The following is a 16,348-nucleotide window of genomic DNA, read 5'->3' on the forward strand; positions in this document are numbered from 1 at the left end:
TTCACATTTACCAATGTACAATGTATTTTTAAACTCAAAACTGTAGTTTTATTAAATCTAAATGCCAATATCCTTACATGATGTATTCAGAAGAATAATCCGTATGAGTTTCTGAAATTGTATTTCTGTATGGATTGTATTAATTGCTCAGTATGAAATAAATTTCATTATGATTTTTTAGATTTAGAGTGTAGTAGTTGTAGGTTTTAGTTAAGCATACATGATGCTGAAATGAATGACTTGATATCACCCACCAATACAATCTTTGCATGGGAATAATTTTTTGTGTGTCCCTGTCTAATTCATTTTTTGGGGACTCTAAATCTACATGTTAAGATAAAAACCAAAGGAAATATGTAATGTAATTGGAGTGGATAAAAAGCATTGGCAGAAAACATTCCTATAAAGTTATCAAATTTGCAAGCTTTCAGAGCCAGTGGCTGCTTCTTCTGGCAGAAGGGTTGAAGAGAAAGGAACAGGAATTGAAGGAAAAAGACTGATGGGGTTTACGAAAATGGGAAAGTTCAGAAAAGTCACCCAGAACCCTATGTGAGGAGAGACTTACCAGACAGGACGAGAAGGAAAGACTGATTGTTGGGGACTGCATTAGACAAGATTTGAAAATCTGGAAGCTTCAAGTTGTTAAAACAGGGTAATACACAAGACAGATTTTTCCCACTCCATTGGCCAAGTTCATTCCAATAAAGCATCGAATGTTTGCTGTAAGCTGCTAACAAAGAGATTGCACTGCATGCTTACATAAAATTAAATTTTTAAATATTGTTTCAAAACTTTGTCAGATTATGTAAGACTATGAAAAAGTTAAATATTGTACATCTCAAGATGGGGTACTATTTAGTTATTTAAAAAAATACACATTTTAGAAAATTCTAAGAGACATACAGGATTAACAATAGAAAGTTCTAATTCTGGAATTAGAACAGTTTATCATAAAAATTTCATGATAGAGATTTTCAGGAATCTACCTCTTGTACTTTTTGAATTATTCCACTTTTATGAAATATAAGAAGCACATAATATTCAAATTACAAAGTTCTGTTTCTGGAATTAGATTGAATTTATCATAAAAACATATGATAGAAGTTTTCATGAAGATATCTCATCTACTTTTTGACTTATTAGAGAAAACCAATTTTAGTGCCTAAATTTTGTAAGACAAATTAGATTAATTCATCTTTGTTATTAATCTACAAAGCCAAGATGAGTGTACCATGTTCTTAATATGTAATGGCGAAACTGCACCAATTTCAAGATCATATCGTGAATCTTCAAGAAACAGAAGCTAAAACTGAAACAGCTCAGAGGCCACAATTCAGTTCACAACCTTCAGTTCCATGTGGAATACTCTAGAGTTCAAAGGATCTCATAGAACATAAATAAAGTACAGAGATACTTATAGAAAAATTTGGATTAATCTTTGTTATGGCGTAAAGTCAAGTACCGGTGTGTCAGTCGGGAATGAGAGAGCAGAGAGGGCTGTGAAGAATACATCAGCCAATTGCATGCTGACTGACCCCTCTCCATAATGAAAATGTGACAGCAGTGGCCTCTATGTGAAGAGAACATAAGCGCCATGCCTGACTGGCTGCAGCCCAGTTCTACAAGAAGCTGATGACCAACGAACTTAATAGAAGTGTCAAAGCTCATTACTTTGTTCGTACATTCTATGTAGCTCAAACTTGAAATTGTTATACTGAGGGACATTGATTATTTTGCTTGTTGCCCTTTGCTTGCAATACATCTGTTTAACACAAAGTTAAGGATTGTATTTTTTCCTTTTGTAATAAAACTTATTGATATGATTTGCATCAATTGTTGTCTAGTGATCCAGGAAAGCAGGTTTCCTAGACACTCCATATTTGATGACTAGGCAGAATTCAACATTTGGCAATGAGTATTAAGAAGAACCCAGTGCCTAGCTACCATGGATTTTCTTTTCTGTATTGCTGGCACCTTAATTCTACTTTGACCTTTCTTTGCAGGGGTGTATTTACTTGCTTTAACAGCATCTCTTTTAGTGTTTTTGCTATTCAGTGTTTTCAAGTGGGCATTGCAGAAATTTTATTTGCTGGTGTGCTTATTTTTAGTGCTTGCCGTATTTGTTTATTGTGGTACCTGACTTCTTTACATTATTCATAGAGTGTCAGAACAGTTTATTTTAGTTTAGGCAAGCTGAGAAGTGGACCTGTGAAATGAAGATTATGGACAGTATTTTCTCATCACTTTCTGGCTGTCCTCACAAATATTTTTCAGACCGTTGTAAAAGGCTGTAATATCTAAATACCGCACAAGACTAACAAATATTTCAAATTATAGATGAGAGAACAAATGACTTATGTTTAGGCACCACCACACAAGATATTACTAACAAAACATTGTGCCTGAGTTAGAAAGAGTGGAGAACTAAGTGCATTACATGTCTTGGGTGGGTAGGGGAATACACGGGCCAGAAGATAAAAGATACTTAAAACTAAAAGAAAATGCAGAAAGGAATAGTTATTGAGAAGAAATACTGAGTCCAAAGAAATTAATTTAAATTAAAACCAGGTGGCTGGTGCAAATCCAGGACATGTTGTAAAGCTAGTTCACACCTGTGGAGCTCTGAGAAATTGGTATCTGGGGGAAGAATCCAGATGGCTTGTGCAGTGAAACAGACACACTGCCTCCCAGAGCAATGATATCTCATGATCTCAAGAGCCAGTCACAATAATACATTATTTTCAACCTCTCATCTACATCTACACCATGAAAAGAAAAGTTGCTACTCATCATGTAGTGGAGATGCTGAGTCACAGACAGGCACAACAAAAAGACTGCCAAACAAAGCTTTCAGCTGCACAGACTGTCATCAGAATTAGACAACACACACAAACACACACACACTTACACACACACACACACACACACACACACACACACACACACACACACACACACACACACACACACAACCACAGCTCACACACATATGACCATAGTTTCTGGCTGCAAAGGCCACTTTGGTTGGTCCAAAGCTTTGACAGTCTTTTTGTTGTCTATATCAGTGAGTCAGCATCTCTGCTATTGGTGAGTACCAACTATCCTTTTCATGATATTGTCAGTATTCCATCCTGGATTTTCCATTGTCTGATTCTGCATATATATCTATAGCTTGCAAACCATTGTGAGGTGCATGGCAGAGGGTATATCTCATTATAGCAGTTATTATGGTTTCTTCCCAGTCCATTCACATATGGAACGTGGGAAGAATGATTATTTGAATGCCTCTGTGCATGCAGTAATTATTCTAATCATATCCTCATCATCCCTATTTGAGCAATACATAGAGGTTGTAGTATATTCCTAGAGTCATCATTTAAAACCAGTTTTTACAGATTTCTTTACAGATTTTCTAGCGATAGTTTCTGTCTATCTTCAAGAGTCTTCCAGTTCAGTTCCTTCAGTATCTCTGTGATATTCTCCCATGGATTAAACAAACTTGTGACCGTTCATGCTGCCATTTTCTGTGTATGTTCAATATACCCTGTTAGTCCTATTTGGTATAAGTCCCACACACTTGAGCAATATTCTAGAACCAGACGCACAAAGATTTGTAAGCAATCTCTTCTGTAGATTGACTGCATTTCCCCAATATTCTAATAACAAACCAAAGTTTACCACTTGCATTACCCATGACTAAACTTATGTGAGCATTCCATTTCATATCCCACAAAGTGTTACACCCAGGTATTTGTATGAGTTGGCTGACTCCAACAGTGACTTACTGATGTTATAGTTAAAGGATACTTTTTTTTCATTCTGTGAAGTGCACAAGTTTACATTTCTGAACATTTAAAGTAAGTTGCCAGTCTTCCACCACTTTGAGATCTCGACAAGATCTAACTGAATATTTATGCAGCTTCTTTCAATTGTACCTCACTGGACACAGTTTTAACTTAGAGGCCTTTATAATACGTTATAGTTAGAAGAGGGGCTTACACAACTGCAAATTCTGTATAAAATCTTTCAGGGATTTCATCGGGTTCTGGAGCTTTGTTCAGTTTTAATGATTTCAGGTTATTTCTCAACTCCACTGATGCCAATACTGATTTTACTCATCTTTTCAGTAGTACAGGGACTGAATTGGGGCAATTCTCCTGGGTTTTCCTTTGTAAAGGAACGTTTGAAAATGGAGTTCAGCATTTCAACTGTTGCCATGCTACCTTCAATTTCAGTTCCTATCTTATTCATTAGGGACTGGGTGCTAAATTTGGTGGTACTAGCAGCTGTTATATATGACCAGAATTACTTTTGGTTCTGTAAATGATCATTTAGCAATATTCTGATGCATTGAAGGCATCATGCATTGCAGTCTTGACAGCCAAATGTGTTTCATTCAGTATCCCTCTATCTCTAGCCCTGCGCTTTGTTTAACACTGTCTATGTATATAAACAACCGTATCATGCTCACTGATACCAGTTTCAATGTGGACATCTTCAAAGAGGTCAGATCTATTTGTTGCCAGTAGATCCATAATATTTACAATGTGAGTAGGGTGCATAGCTCTCTCTTCTAAGTAGTTTTCAGAGAAGGCATTTCGTAACGTTTCACAGGATATATTATCAAGCCCACCATGAAGAAAACTGTAATTTTGCCAATTAATTGTCAGATGATTAAAGTCTCCACTGTGTGGGTGGAAAACTTATATGCAAGTGAAGTAAGGGTTTTCTCTAAAAGTTTTTGCTTACATCAGGAGATGAGTCTGGTGGGTAATAGAAGGATCCAATTATCATTTTATGCCTACCCCTGATACTGAATCTTGCCCAAGCTGACATCCATCTTCAATTTCTTTCTTCATAGATTTGAGTTTCTTGTAGGCTGCAACAAATATGTAACCTCCCTTTCCCATTTGCCTATCCTTTTGATGTACACTTAAGTTTTCACCAAAAATTGACTGCTGTCAATTTCATGTTTCAACCAGATTTCTGTACCTAGTATTAGTGGGCTTCCCTGCTTTTTGTGAGCGCTTCAAACTCTGGCACTTTGTTGTGCATTCTTCAGCAGTTTACCATTAGGATTTTAATACTCTCACCTATGGAAGGCATTTCTTTTGCTATTACACTGATACTTCTGGGTCCCTGCAGCTATCATTATCTGAATTGGATGGAGAGTTGCCTAATCTAGAAAACACTGGAGTGCACCCTACACACAGTCAACCACCTGAGTAGCAGCCTCTGATGTGTAGTGCACATGAACTGAAGTTTTCTCTAAAGTTTTCACTTACATTAGGAGATGATTCCGGTGGGTGGTAGAAGGATCCAATTATCATTTTATGCCTACCCCAGATACTGAATCTTGCCCAAACCCATCTTGCCAAACCCATTTAGGGAGATCCTACAGCTCTCAATCTGGTGGCAGAAGTCCAGGAAGTCGCAGCCTAGGTTGTCACAGGACCTTTCAAGTTCCTAGTTCAGTCCTTCGACTTCAGAACCAAAGGGGCCTGATCAGTTCTGGGGAAAATGCTGCAGAATTTGAGCTTCATTGGAACTTCATACACAAGGCTGGTCTTCTCAACCTTCTCTGCCAGTAGCTGGAATGACCAAAGTATGACATCAGAGTCAGAACACAGTCATAATTTGTTCCAATTGTGCCACAATCTGCAGCTGGTTTCACCCTGTTCCCTCAAGGGCTTCTGGAATAGCCTCTTCAACATGTTGATGAGTCCCCTGCATGCCCCTGATGTCCTTTCCTGTCTCTTACTCTCGTTCCCCTAAGGGGTACCATCATTCATTGTATATTTCAACTACCAACAACTAATAGACACTTTGACAATCTCCCCCTCCTGAATTTTCAGTATTACCATAGGTCTCACTTTAAGCCCTAAACCTGGATTTAATCATGCTGCTTTGGTGAAGGGTCTACTTTCCTTCACACATAATGTCAACTGGAAATATTACTTTGCAACCCAATCCCAAAACCATTCCAACAGAAAACATGACATTGGAATAGCTCCAACCATGATCCCAACTTGATCCACAACCACTTCCTGAAAATCATTTCTTACAAGCCTTCCAAGAATTACAAACATCCAGCATTGCTTCACAACCCTTCCACAGATCTCTACAACATGACCCTGTCCTCTGGTAAACTTCAGGCTTGTCGTTCCCTAAAAAATGTGTGACACCATCATTATCCTCCCAGCAGACAGAAGATCGACAACTGTGGTACTTGGCTGAGGGAAATCCGTAACAGAGGGTCTCCACCAGCTGTCTGACACCTCTACGTACAGCATCTACCATCAAGAACCCATGTCTGTGATACAAACTGACCCACAGTCCATCCTTAAAATGTCAAGCCCTCACAAGGACTAGCACCTCAATCCACAGAACTTCTTACCCCACCCAAACAACCCCCCCCAACCTTTTACCTTCTTCCTAAAATCCACAAACCCAATTGCTGTGGCCATCCCATATTTGTTTGCTTCAAAGCACACACCATATGTGTATTTGCCTTTGTTGATCAACACCTCCACTTTATAGTACAGAGACTTGCCTCCTATATTAAAGACACTAACCATTTCTTAGATCATGTGAAATCTGTGTTCATCTCATTCCCACCACATACCTTACTTGTGGCCATTGATGAAATCTCCCTCTGTGTCAACATCCTCCATGTACATGGTCTGTCTGCTACTGAATATTTCCTCAGTTCGCACCCATCAGATTCCAAATCTATGATTTCCTCCCTGCTCACATTAATCAACTTTGTACTTACTAATAGGGAACAGGATGGCTCCTTACTATGCCAGCCTTTTCATGCATCACTTGGAGGGGTGCTTTCCTGGGATCCATAAGCCTTCAGCACATGGTATGGTTTAGATACATTGATGATGTCTTCACCTATGGACTCGTTGTGAGGCTGGCCTGTTAGAATTCTTGAAATCTCTAAATATATTCATCCAATTAAATTTCATTTGCTCCTATTCTGAATCCCAGGTCACTTTGGTTTATGTTCATGTCACCCTCACTGAGGGTCAACTACACATTTCTGTTCACATTAAACGTATTAACAAACAACAGTATTTACATTCTGACAGTTGCCATCATTTCCATGCCATAAATTTCCTCCCGTACAGCTTTGATATTCAAAGCAAACATATTTGTTCACATGCAGACCCTTTACCAGAAAAAAAAAAAAACTTAGGATTACTCTTAGCACACAGTATTATCCACGTCTTGAATGTACTGATCAACTGCTTTGATAAGGTTATGACTTTCTAAAATCATGCCCTGAAACACAGTCCATTCTTTTGACTTTTTGCTCACCACACCCTGAACAGTTTTTGCTGCCCTCCCAGTCTCCATAATCACCTTGCAATACCCTTGCTCCTTCTGCAGCCATTTTGCTGCTCTATGTCTACTACTCCTATGACCATCCCCACAATCAGACTTGCCTTATGCACTTTCCTACAACTACCTTTACCAGCTCTGTAACTCTGAAAATGTATACTACATTTGTGAAATGACACATGTCATGTACCAGCTGTTATTTAAACACTGTTTTGCCCTTTATAAGTTATCAGTTAGGATGACTGGCATAGGCAAAGGTCGTATACTGCAACACACAATATCTTATCGTAGAGCATGCTCTACAACATGACATTCAAGACCTTGGTGCATCTTTCACTACACTTGCCATCTGGATTCTTCTCCCAGACACCAGTTTCTTAGAACTCCACAGGTTGGAACCAGCATTTCAACATATCCTTGGTTCTCATTACCCACCTATCCTTAATTTGTGTTAATTTCGTTGGTCTCAGCATTTATTTTCAGTGACTATGTCTTTCTTCACTCTCTTTTCATTTTTTATATTTTTTTTCCGATATGTTTATTTTTCTACCACCCCACCCCTTCACCCACCCCCACCTATACCACATAAAATGCCCTTAGCTTTCCACTCTTATTAATTTGTGTGCAGTCTCTGTCTTGTGTTTTACCCTGTCTTCCATCTTTAAGCTCTCAAGTTTTAAAAAAATCTGTCCACTTCTCCATTTTGTCCCATCTGGTAAGTCTGCCCTGACAGAGGTTTCTGGGTGAGCTTAACCAAATTCTTGCCATTTCCTAAACCTCACCAGTACTTTTTCTTCATCCCTATTCCTCCCCCTTCAACCCTTCTGCCAAAAGAAGGAGCCACTGACTCTGGAAGCTTGCAAATTTCAGTACCTCTATATGTGAATTCTCCTGCTGCTGCTTGGTGAGTAGAACTTTTATTTATCCAATTACATTTTAACAAATAGAAAACATCTAAGTTGTTGAGAAAAGAAAATATCTAGTAATTTGCAAATCATTCAGTGAAAATTATGGCCTGGATAATCAACTCAAATACTTTGATGTTATTTATGGATACATGTGTCAACTTTGCCTCTTTATAGTGCTAATAATATTTGTTTCAGAGTGGTTGTGACAGGAAATACAAAGGGTCGTATCTCTTTTTATGACCACCAACTGAAAATCCTTTACTGGTGCCACAAGTTCAATCTTGATTCTATAACAGGCATAAACTTTCATCTCCGCTCACGCTATCGCCATCTCAAAGACCAGTCTGTGTTTGATGTAGGTTAGTAATGAAATTATTTAATGATGATTACAGTTTTTGCTCATTAAATTTTTTTCACAATTACATGTGGAATCTAGAATTTACTATTTAATTTTTTTCCCATAGGGACATCGGAGCACTCACATGCCAGAATTTCAAAAGGAGATGATCTTGATGAACAAGTACTTTCTCGTGATGCAACCCTTCAGAAAAACCTGTTCATTATTCGTGAATTTGTTGTTTGTATGTGCCTTCTATTTATAATGGTTTTTTTCTTTCTTTTTTTTCAAAAGTGCAGCTATCAGCTTAAATGAGTCATAAAATAAAAGTATTAATAATATCTGGAACAGAAAAGAAGTGTTTTCTTCAGATTCATATATGTGCTTAAATCTGAAACTGTAGGTATTTTCTAATGCTCCTCCATTGCTGTAGATGTGGAGAACAGGAAAAGGAATAATGCGAAGTTCCAAATGCAAACAAAAGTAAATGTGGAGAGAAAACAAGGACTAGTGTAAAAACAATAGGAACACAACGAGAAAATAATATAAAGGACAGTTCATACTTAATGAAAGAAAATGAAGTAATGAGGCAAACATAGATCTTGACAGAGCAAAAATTGTTGTTGTTGTGGTCTTCAGTCCTGAGACTGGCTTGATGCAGCTCTCCATGCTACTCTATCCTGTGCAAGCTTTTTCATCTCCCAGTACCTACTGCAACCTACATCCTTCTGAATCTGCTTAGTGTATTCATCTCTTGGTCTCCCTCTACGATTTTTACCCTCCACACTGCCCTCCAATACTAAATTGGTGATCCCTTGATGCCTCAGAACATGTCCTACCAACCGATCCCTTCTTCTGGTCAAGTTGTGCCACAAACTTCTCTTCTCCCCAATCCTATTCAATACTTCCTCATTAGTTATGTGATCTACCCATCTAATCTTCAGCATTCTTCTGTAGCACCACATTTCGAAAGCTTCTATTCTCTTCTTGTCCAAACTATTTATCGTCCATGTTTCACTTCCATACATGGCTACACTCCATACGAATACTTTCAGAAATGACTTCCTGACACTTAAATCTATACTCGATGTTAACAAATTTCTCTTCTTCAGAAACGCTTTCCTTGCCATTGCCAGTCTACATTTTATATCCTCTCTACTTCGACCATCATCAGTTATTTTGCTCCCCAAATAGCAAAACTCCTTTACTACTTTAAGTGCCTCATTTCCTAATCTAATTCCCTCAGCATCACCCGACTTAATTAGACTACATTCCATTATCCTTGTTTTGCTTTTGTTGATGTTCATCTTATATCCTCCTTTGAAGACACTGTCCATTCCATTCAACTGCTCTTCCAAGTCCTTTGCTGTCTCTGACAGAATTACAATGTCATCGGCGAACCTCAAAGTTTTTATTTCTTCTCCATGAATTTTAATACCTACTCCAAATTTTTCTTTTGTTTCCTTTACTGCTTGCTCAATATACAGATTGAACAACATCGGGGAGAGGCTACAACCCTGTCTTACTCCCTTCCCAACCACTGCTTCCCTTTCATGTCCCTCGACTCTTATAACTGCCATCTGGTTTCTGTACAAATTGTAAATAGCCTTTCGCTCCCTGTATTTTACCCCTGCCACCTTTAGAATTTGAAAGAGAGTATTCCAGTCAACATTGTCAAAAGCTTTCTCTAAGTCTACAAATGCTAGAAACGGAGCAAAAATTATGATACAGTAAATAGAAAATTGAAAACTATAGAAAAGAAACCAAAAATGAAAAGATTAGCATGAACAGTACTTAGTTTCATTTGGAGATCCAAATGTATGTTAGTAACCCAGTTTCCACTTCTAGAATTTAGAATCATTGATATTAAGAGGGAAAAGCCAAATGTTAATTTTCTTTATTTTCCCTTATTTTGTTATCTGTTCTTCCCTGCCTTATTTTTCTATTTAGTGTTAACACTTTTCTTCAAGCTTTCCCATATACTTTTTGGAGATACTTTTCTTTTGTTTGCATTTTCAACTTGGTTTTTTGTTTGCATTTGTTTCCTGTCAATGTGAAGTGATACTAAGCTTTTAATTTTTTAATACTTTTATTCATGTATTACTCCATGTGATCCATTTGCAGTCTGAAGTTTGATGTGAATTGTTTCTCTTGCAATAACCATAATAACACTGAATAAGAGGATGGCAGAGAGAAAACCAAAATACAAAATTCTTTTGTCCAAAGTTTTAGCTGAGGAATTTGGTAACCTGCTTTCTCCTTACAGTCATAATACAAACAGTAAAATAACAGACATCAAAACAAGTGACAATGGGATAGAAAACCTAATAAATTCATGCAACAGAGGAAAGCTGACTAGAACTGATGGGATACTTACTCCTCTTCTAATGGCAGTCTAACATAGGTTGTTGGAAGAACAAAATATTTTGAGTTATTGGATTTTGAAAACAATGATGATGTGAAACTGAGCTGACCCTGTCCCCAGAAGACAACAGATACTATTTCCCAGCTACTAGCTTCTGTAAGGCTTTAATACAATTCCACATTGTCATTTAATGAATAATAAATGAACGTGTAGAATATCAAATTTGCTTTGTGATTGGACTGAGGAGTTCCTGGTAGAAACGCTCTTTAAAAAAGATTCCATAAAGTGATTAATCAAATAGGGTGGAAATCAGCAGATGTTATGTACATGTTCAGACAAACAAATGATTACAATTTCAAAAAAACTGGATGATTTACTTGAGAGAAAGAGCTTCACTAATTGAGCAACACAGTAAGAGATGAGATTACTTCTGGGCCTTATGCAAGCAGTTATTTGGCTTGGCATTGATTGATAGAGTTGTTGGATGGCCTCCTGAGGAATATCATGCCAAATTCTGTCTAATTGGTTTGTTAAATTATCAAACTCCCAATATGGGTGGAGGGTCCTGCACATAATACTCCAGATGCTCTCAGTTGGTGAGAGATGTCGTGACCTTGCTGGCGAAGGTAGGATTTGACAAGCAAGAAGATAAGCAGTAGAAATTCTCACAATGTATGAGCATGTAAGCCCAGGATGGCTTGCCATAAGGGGCAACAAAACAGATCATAGAATATCATTGATATACCATTGTGCTGTAATGCTGCCATGCATGAAAATCAAAGAAGTCTTGCTATGAAAAGAAATTGTGCCCCCGACCATCATTCCTGGTTGTCAAGATGTATGTTGGGCAACAGTCAGGTTGGTATCCCACTGATGTCCGGTGTGTCTCCAGATACATCTTTGTTGACCATAGGGGCTAAGTTCAAAGTGGGACTCATCATTGAAGACAATTCTACTCCGTCAATGAGATTCCTGGCTGAAGATGTGTCTGTAGACACCCTAGACAGATGGGGGTTATCAACTAGAATGTCATCTGCCATACAGTGTAATTTTTATTTGTCTTCTGATGTAGATCCTTGTATTTCATTCTTCCCATGAACGAACTTCAACTGTAAAAGTAACTCTGGCCATACAGCAGGGGAGTTTTATAAGACCATTACTGTTAACAGTATAGTTAGGTAGTTAGTTGCACAGAGTGATTTTTCCTGATTTTTTCCACCATGTACAAACTCAAGGGATTGATTGATTAGAGGATATGGAACAAAAAAAGTCTAATGAACTTATTTCCAAAAATGCATGGTTTCCATGTAGTAACAATTTATTCAATAGTACTTTGCAACAGAGGCCGTGATTTGATACATGCTGTACCATGCAGCCACAGTATGCATGGTTTCCTCCTACAGTGTGGTAGTGTTCCTCATGCATCACGTCCTAGTGCCCTCTCCTGCCATAGTAATTGGTAATGTCATGTCCAATTCACTTCTGTTGCTGACTCACCTTGTAGTGGATGTGATAATGTACACAATGGTTCTGTATTTGAGTCAACAGCTTGCTGATATGGTATTTACTTATGGAAAGGCAAATGGCAATGGGCAGCAGGCAGCAAGATTGTATCAGAAAACCTATCCCCACTGACAACAACCACAGCATTCAATGTGTGCAATAGTGTTGCGTCAATTGTCTGAGACAGGGTCATTTCAGAAAGCAAGAAATCATGAAGAATGTACCCGAAATGTTCACATACTGGACTTGGAGAAAAGTGTGAATAACACTGTGGAGGGTAACCACCGTGTCCATACCAGGCAGTTGGCCCACCAGTATAGGGTAACCCAGACGACTGTGTGGAACATTCTCCATGACAGTTGTTACTACCCTTATTGCTTACAGCATGTGCCGGGCTTACTAGTGTCAGACTTTCCACATCGTGAGCAGGTTTGTCACTGGTCTCTTCACTAGGCAACCATGGTTGAGGGATTTGCCTCACCCATCCTATCCACAGACAAGACCATCTTTATGAGGATTGGTATCTTCAACTTTTGTAACAGTCATTTGTGGAATAGTATGCAGAACCTCCATGGTTCGGTGAAAGCAAGTCATCAGCATCGGTGCAGCCGGAATGTGTGGGCTGGGATAATTGGTGACCATATTTTGGGACAGTCTTCCTTCCATGTCACCTAACCGGCCAGAGATATTGGCGTTTCTTGTGGGTGACTCTGCCTCCCCTGCTGGAAGAAGTGCCATTGATGGTTTGAAGGGTTATGTGGATGCTATATGATGGTACTCCAGTCCATTTCACTGTTGACATCCAGATGCATCTCAATCATGTCTTCCCTGGTCCATGGATCAGTTGCATGGCCAGCTCATTCACAGGACCTTAATTAGTGATATTTCTCATTATGGGGGTGTCTCAAAAGTATCCTGTATGCAGAGCCCATTCCATATGAGGAGACATTGGAATAGCATAGTCATGCTACCTTTGACACTGATCAGATGCAGCTCACTCGATGTGAATGTGTGAGACAGTACATGCTACAGTGCTTATTTGCATGTGTTGAGGCACATGGAAACCACCTGCAACACATAGTCTATATAAATGACACAGCATGTATTACACTGCAGTCTTTGTATCAGTGTATGATTGAATAAATGGTTTCTAGCATGGAAACCACACTTTTATGGACAAAAGTCCATTAGGCTTTTTTGTTCCGTATCCTCTCTCAATTAATCCCCCGAGTTTGTAGACAGTGGAAAAAATTACTCTCTACAAATGGCTTAGCAGATAGCGTCAGAAGCTCCATGTGGCTGTTACTGGATGGTGTTGCTGTATATAGAGAAGTTGCAACTCTGGAAAATAGTAGCCAATGACAGGAAGACCTATAGATGATCATTTCTGGAAACAGGAATTTGCTATGTACAGCATAATATAAACAAATGAAATATAATGCATGTAAATAGGCAGAAATCCCAGTTATTGCATGATTACACAATTACTGAACAATCCTGTATCATTTGTGAGTGTCTGGATGCTAGCTTCATAGCCAGAGACAATGTTTACATCTGATTGCTGTGTGTTTAGATTTTGTGAGAAGTTTTTTCATAACATTCTGATATAGTGATTAGTGAAACATTTCATGCATTACCCTTTTGACAGCCAAATACATTTGTTGTAGTATCTTTCTGTCTACCCTTGTTCTGTAAAGGTCACTGTTTCCTTAGAAGTTTCGTTGCGGACACTGTGTGTCATGGAACTTTTATATCTGGTGCTTGTTCAGCTATTTTTATAAACTTTAGCCACTGTTCTTCTGAATGCTCTCTCCAGAAATAAATGATTTGAGCTATTCCTAGAGGTAAAACACAATTATATTTTTATCAATTTAACTGAACATGTGAATCTTTCTACTTATTTTAATTATTCTTTGTAGCTTGGTAATGATTGTTATTACAGTGGTCTCATAGCCACTGAGACCAGTTTCAATTTGGCATCTTGAAAAATGTTAGGGCCATTTGTGTCCAATAGATATGTTATTTTGACACTATGAGTGGTATTCCATTTTATGTAGTTTTGAGGGTAAGGGTCTGCTATTGTTTCCTAACATTGCGTCCTATATGAAGTGACTACATAACTTTTTATTATTACAAATTACAGTTGATTGTTAGATGATTTAGGTCCTAATGTTGAAACTAGTGGTTTGTATGTTGGTCAAATCAAGGAAAAAATTATAAATTTATGCCCATATTTGATATTGAGTCTTCCTCAAAGAGTCTCAGGCGAAGCTTCAATTTCTGTATCAGTGGGTTAGAGTTTTCTTCTACTAAAGCAACTTCAACACTTCCATTTCCTATAGCGTCTCTTATGGTAGTGTAGTATGTTAGGGGGAGCTCTGGCAGGATTTAAATAATTTGGAGTAAAGGAGATAGCTCACTAGGTGGTAGAAATGCTGAGTCGTTCACAGGCACACAAAAAAGAATAAAAGATTTGATGGCTTCCAGATGAATCCCTTAACAAGCTGGAGTGCCCACACACACACACACACACACACACACACACACACACACACACACACACACTTGTGCCACTATATTGTACTGACTGGACCCACAATGACTACATTTTAGCAGGGAGACTTGGGTGAGACATTGTGTCAGGTGAGGCGGGTAGAGGGAGAAGAGAAGAGTGAAGGACAGCTCACAAAGGGTTGCTGGTGGCTTAAAAGGAGGCAACATATGTGTGGGGTATGAATAAAACTAATTTTGATATGATCTTATCCATTTTCACCTGGACTAAGATTCTGTACATTGTGTGTTTTCACCATTCATGTGCTTCATTTACACCAACCTCTTGTAATCTCCCCACTTCTTCCTTCTTCCATCTGTTGTCCACATTAAACAATGAACAGTCCAAGTAATTATTAAGCAAAGTCTTTTATGAAGATTTGAGAGGAGCAAAGATTACAATAAACTTTCACATTTACTTAGCTTATCATGTTGAGATGGCTCCAGTTCTTCTTGTCTAGGAGTCAGATTCTTGAAGCTGAAAATCTAACATCAGGTCCTCATGGTTGGTTAGAACTAAATACATGTTGCAGAATTTTTTACATAAATAAATTTTCCACTGATTTTCTCACATTTTAGTATATCATACAGTATTTTGATTTTCCACATTAACAAAGCTGAAATTACATTGCTGACACCTATTATATAGAAATATGTCCACCACGTCAGAGGCAAGCTTATGACCCTCTTACTCTGTGAAAATAACAATATTCCAAAAGATTAACAATTTTTCTTGACAAATTCCTACTAGTTTTCATTACATTACTAATTTCAATTATTATTTCATAAATGAATCCAGAAATAAACATAGTAAGCAGTACAGGAATGTGTAATTAATAATAGAAATTTTAAATGTGCAAATAATTAATAATTTCAAATGTTTCTAAAAGAAAATAATTTTAAATTATATTTGAAACTAGTACTTAAGGATTACAACATTGAAACTAAAATATTTTGTAAAATAATTCCTTTTCATAAATTTTAGCTTGAAATATAACATACTGTATATGAATCATCCTCTCTGTTGTCAGACACTTCATACAAAAGATCACTTTCAATTTCATCAAATACTACATCCACACTGTCTTCTCAAGGTTTTATGAACTTTACAGGTATCTTAATATTACTCTGGTTACTCATGTTGTCAGGTAAAGATTGAACACACTGAACAGATTCCATGGCACAACTAAAAGCACTATTACAAGAGGAACAAAAAACACATTAGTGTCAAAATTACACTTCCTGCTTAGAGCCTCTTTCACTTCATTCCACCAATTGGTATTCAAATTCTGACTAACCACAGATAACTTATTCCAGAACACACCTTTACCTAAG

The 16,348-nt window shown here is 37.8% G+C and overlaps 1 protein-coding gene across 1 annotated transcript in view; it reads left to right on the forward strand.

Annotated features, from left to right (window-relative positions):
- LOC124775682 overlaps window positions 1-16,348 on the forward strand; it is a 155,573-nt gene that overhangs the window by 92,699 nt on the left and 46,526 nt on the right. The window contains exons 3-4 of the mRNA XM_047250514.1: window positions 8,454-8,617; window positions 8,723-8,839. Of these exons, the coding sequence (XP_047106470.1) occupies window positions 8,454-8,617; window positions 8,723-8,839 (281 nt within the window). The remainder of the gene's footprint in view (window positions 1-8,453; window positions 8,618-8,722; window positions 8,840-16,348) is intronic.

Source organism: Schistocerca piceifrons, chromosome 1 (genome assembly GCF_021461385.2).
Source record: "Schistocerca piceifrons isolate TAMUIC-IGC-003096 chromosome 1, iqSchPice1.1, whole genome shotgun sequence".
NCBI classification, from domain to species: Eukaryota; Metazoa; Arthropoda; class Insecta; order Orthoptera; family Acrididae; genus Schistocerca; species Schistocerca piceifrons.